General features: G+C 55.8%; 1 protein-coding gene across 1 annotated transcript; it reads right to left on the reverse strand.

The window, feature by feature from the left end:
• Positions 1 to 1600: 1600 nt before the first annotated feature.
• Positions 1601 to 4647, reverse strand: ENH_00040860 (AT hook motif-containing protein, putative; the record flags this gene model as incomplete). Its single annotated transcript, XM_013579870.1, has 3 exons — positions 1601 to 1987; positions 2122 to 2215; positions 2384 to 4647. 3 exons carry the CDS (start codon positions 4645 to 4647, stop codon positions 1601 to 1603), a joined length of 2745 nt encoding a protein of 914 aa, XP_013435324.1.
• Positions 4648 to 5055: the final 408 nt, after the last annotated feature.

Below are 5055 nucleotides of genomic sequence, written 5' to 3' on the forward strand. Positions count from 1 at the left end.
AAAATTTGCATTCACCTAGCTTTGCTGAGCTACCATGCAATATCAGTGTGCAGTAGCCAGTACAAGTAGTCCTCCGGTATTTTCGTGAAGTCCGTTTGGCACACACTCCCAGCAGACCACTTTCTGCGGCGAGCATCGCTAGAGTTCTGCGTTCAAATCCTGGGAGAGAAATTCTGTGTGCCGCCTTCCCCACAATAAAGTAGCTTCCGAAAAGTGATTAGTTACACTTGCCCGCAGCATTTACTTCGTTGGTAGTATCGGCTGCAATATACCACGACTGCCAACCTAGACTCTGATTATTAATACGCTACTGTTTTTATGGTGGCAGCTGGCTAGTCTTCCTCGCAATCCTTGTTGCAGAAGTCCGGTGAACTCGGGTGCCATTCAAGTTAAGCTTCAGCTCGGGGCTTTCTTGCTTCGTTGCCCGTGGCTGTCTTTTATGTCCATGGCCTTGCCGCTTCGCCTGTGTGGCAACGACGCCGAGGCAAGCAGCACTGGAAAACTGACGATACAAGTACCATGTGCTCAAAGCCACCAGCACGCAGGCCAACACACGCAGTGCGAGAGCAAACAAACATGCAATCCCGCGGAAGTCCCGAGCTCTGTCATACGCTGCCACCTGGCCACTGAAGGCCAAACGCAACAATCCAGGGGACTGAACTTCCAAAGCGATGCGGTGAGACAACCCGTCGAGGCAACACGAACGTCACGTTGCTACGCAAGTGCCAATTCCAAGGACGACTGCACCCGCCACTTTGTCCAGTCGACTGCGGAGTCCTAGTCCTTGTGCACTATGTTGCTTCAAGCATATTTATATATAACAGTACACAGCAGAGAGGCACAGATGCATGTATCCTTCTACGCAGTGCGCTACCGCAGCTAATTTTACTACGGTCACCTCTCGGCTGGCTCAAGGTAGCGCCACATGGATAAGATCTATATTTGAATACGCCGTACAGCTACGATGTGCCTGTTCATGTACTGATACGTGATTCATGCACTAGCTTCACCCCCGGCAAAAAAACAATCGGCTTCTGCGCGGTGCGCTCAGCTGCAGGACCGTCCACTGAGCCAATTTTCACAGCAACGAATCCTTGTCCTAGCCCTTACAGAAAGTCTTACGCCCATGCAACGGAGAACTGAAAACTCCCCAGAAGGAGCTGCTGCTGATGAGCTGGAACAGTCATTGGACACCTTCAAGTGTAAGTGGCCGCCCGCAAACGCGTGTAGACACGCAGAGTGCCACACAAACTGGACGTCTGTTGCCTGCTGCGACGGAGAAGTGCCAGAATGCAGCCAATTCCTTTTTCTCGATGAGACATATAAGCCAGAGCATCGTCCAGCAAACCACAACCCTGCTGGTACAGGTGCATCTGCTGTTACTCCTGCATCTGCTCCCACTACTGCGCGGCTGGCGCCTAAAAGACAGGGCGGGGACGGTCCTCAGGCTCAGGAAACACACGAGCAAAGGCGCTGTGACTGCACACAGTGCCGAATTTCTCTGCAGAAGCTGCTGCAAAGCTGCTCTCTACGCCAATCACAAACGTATCACGGAATTCCGCAGAGGGGACCTCGTCGCTAGAGCTGGCAGGCGATAGAGTCAGATCAAAGGCAGCTGGAGCTGCTGCTGCTCGCAAAAAACCTGCTGTTGCGACTGTTGTTGCATGCTTTCCAACAGTAACTGCTGCTGCTGCTGCTGCCAGAACACTGCGCTACTGCTACTGCTACCTCCAGGTGAAGCCCCCTCAAAGTCTGGCACCATGAGCGCGGTTGGGGTAGCAGCTGCTGTGTTGCTCCCCAGCACTGCATCCGTCAGTGAGCTGCTGGTCAAGGGGCTGAGCGACGAGTAACGAGCCGCGACTGCTGCTGCATCCTGCCCCCTCTGCTGCGTGTCCAACTGGCGGCTTTGTTGCTGCTGGCCCTGCTGAGAGCTCCGAAAAGAAGCGGGCTGGAACTGGGGAGGGAGCACATCATAGAGTCCGCAAATCTGCAAACCACACGCGCCTGCTTAAGACACGCCACTGAAAAACGAGCAACGAATTCACTCCTGACGAACCTCTCGCATAGTGCATGCCCTCTGTATCTACCCTGGAATGTACAGCCGCAACGGCGCATACTCACCTGCGCAAGCTGAAACAGCTGCTTTGTCGTGGCACAGCGGACTCCTGCAACCGACGAAGCCTTTTTCCGCAGATGTGGGAAGACACGGAGCTGCCTAAACACCACATTAGACCCCACGAGGCATCAACGCTGTTGTCTAGCCATTATTTGCCATGGTGTTACTTCATCTCGTGACTATGACAAGCTCGTATTTCAGCTGCCGTAACAGCATTTGAGAGCCACTAACTTCCTTGAGTTGAAGAGAAAACAAGAGCATACATACCTTGATATTCTGCTTTTAATAATAGCCCTCCCCTTGTCACCCAACTTGAACATGCCTTGGGCTCTGAACTGCTGCCACTGCGCCTCAGTCAGATTCAGCAACGACAGGCAGTCCGTGCTGTCTTCAAACTGCGGAACGCACACAGGTATTTCCACGTTGCACACGAAGGGCCCCCCCTTCACCAGAGGTGCTGCTGCTGCCGCTACTTTGGGGGAAGGAGCGGTAGACGGAGCTGATGAGTCCCTGTTGCAATCCTGCGAACCGCCGCTTGCCCCTGTATCAGCGGCACCCCCAGATTCTTGAGAAACGTGAGAAAGCTGACGTGTGAGGGTCCCTTCCACTATCGTATGGAGCCCCGCATGCTGCTGCTGTTGCGGTTCTAGTCCGAGAGAGCTGCAGCAGCAGCAGCTAGCTGCACTTCCACACGAGCCACAGTTTGCTGCTGTGGAGTCTCCGTGCTGCAGTTGCTGTTGTGTTCCCGTGGCTGCTGTAGAAGGCGAGCATGAAATGTTGTAGAATGAGGCAGGAGAGAGCTGTTGTTGTTGTTCCTCCGCAGACAGCAGCAGGGCTTGGCACCCCTGGCCGTCACATGGCCACTGGTCCTGCTGACCCACTACCCATTCATCACAGCTAGAGTCTGCAAGAGTGCTACCTGTAAGTCTTTTTCTCTTTTGCACAGGAAGCAGGAACGACTCCTCCTGCTGTTGCTGCTCTTGCGGGCCGTAGCATGGCTGCCCTGTTGATACATCGGACTCAGTTGCGAAGAAATTGCCACTTTGTTGTTGCTGTGTACAAACACACTGCTGGTTGCCACAACAGCAGCGGCCTGCAGAATAAGGCTGCTTCTCTTGCTCTTGCTGATCCTGCTCTAGCCTTGGCACTTCAAGGGGATCTGACGCGCGCCGTCGCCGGACGCGCTGCCTCGTGGCCGCGGCAGGAGACTGTTGCATCTGCTGCATCCCCGCTCCTGTTTTCTGGCATTCTGTCTCTTGAGACGATGCTTCCTGCGTCTCAACTAGCTTAACCTGCTGCTGCTGCCGCTCTGACTCCTTGGGAACAGGATGAGGTCGCTGGTCAGGATGCGTGTGCTGCAATGGTGAGGCGCAGCCACTTGCACAGTACGATACTGGAGAGGGCGAAAGCTGCTCAAGAGTGCTTGGCTCTATTTGTTGCTGCTGCTGCTGCTGCTGCTGCTGGTTGGTGTCACGGGAAGGTGTCTTTGCTGCTTCAGGAGCTTGGTCCTCATGCAACAGAAGGTCTTTCTCCAGAGGCAGCAGCTCTTCCATCTTTCCTTCCCTATTTTGCCGTGCCACATCAAAGTCGAGCGCGCAACAGCAGGTACTGGTGCTACTGCGGCTGGTGTAAGCCTCGCTGCAGCGCCGCTGGCAGCATTCCACCCTTGCTGATTCCGTTGAAACTGCCTCATTCCTACAAGGTGGCAGAGGCCCCAACGGCCTCTCACCAGCATTCAGTGGGCTTGGCGCGCTGGTCAAAAGCGTGGCGTCGCATATAAGGTTACTCGGCAGTTGTAGGAGAAGAGCACCCACTCCCAACGCTGCCGCCCGTCGCTCGTGCTCAGGAGGTCCTCCAGTGTCTGGGCACCTGCTTGGGGCACCCCAGTATTCCCGGTGACCCCAACTCTCCTCTTCAGGGCCCCAGAGCTGACTCACATCTCCATCGTCTGCATCCAGAGGACTCGGTGCCTCCTGCAAAGCCAAGCAGGAATCGCAGGCGCCGCCAAAGTCACAGCTGAAGTCATCTGCTACGGACACCGGTAGAGGCCCCCACACCTCGCAGCTGTTGCTGCTGCTGCTATTCGCAGTGCCGCAACTGCCGTAGTAGAAGCAGCAACAGCAGCATGTTGACGGAGCCTCTGCCTCTGCGGCACCAGAACGATGCACCTCTGACGGTGACGTGTGCGTCGCCGCCGTCGCTGTTGCTGCTGCTGCTCTCTCTAGCTCGTCCGACTTTGGGGGAGCCATGTGCTGAAATACGACGGCAGCATTTGGCGGGGAGGCAAGAAAGGCGGGCGAGGAGTCACAGCGCAGCCGCAGCAACTGCGCATAGGCGATGCATCTGCTGCAAGCCCACTCCCCTGCTGCAGCGGCTAAGCAGCAAGACTGCTGAAGCAGCGTCTCTGTCGTCGGGTCATCGCAGCAATTGCCGCAGTTGCTGCTGCTGCAGCCACAGCAGCTACCACCTTGGCAGTGGTCGGTGTAGCCTGCAGGGAGGTGAGGGGGAGACAAGAAAAGCTGCTGCAACATTGTCCCAAGGGTCACGTACACCCAAGACTACTGCTGCAGTAGGAGCACCAGAAATAGCAGTACGAAATCGGCCGGCTCTATATCACCTGGCACGACAGATGTGGCGGCTCCTGATTTTCGCTGCTGCTGTTGTCGGTGCTGCTGCTGCTGCGGGGACTGGACGGGCCGCGTGGCTGCAGGGCCGCCAGAGAGCCGCCAGCAGCAGCAGCTGCGTCTCTAGCCTGTCATGAAACGAAACTTAACTGTGGAAGCCAGCAAACAGCCGCTGCAGCGGCAAGGCCGTGGGCTACGCTGCGGGGTAAGTATTCAGTGTGGTAATACCGGTGGAGAGCAGCCGAAAAACACACGGCCCGCTCGAATATGCTCCGACGTAATTAGTATAATGCCCTCGGCAAAAGGCTTTGATGT

This window comes from Eimeria necatrix, genomic scaffold, assembly GCF_000499385.1.
Source record: "Eimeria necatrix Houghton genomic scaffold, Enh_scaff2, whole genome shotgun sequence".
Classification (NCBI taxonomy): Eukaryota; Apicomplexa; class Conoidasida; order Eucoccidiorida; family Eimeriidae; genus Eimeria; species Eimeria necatrix.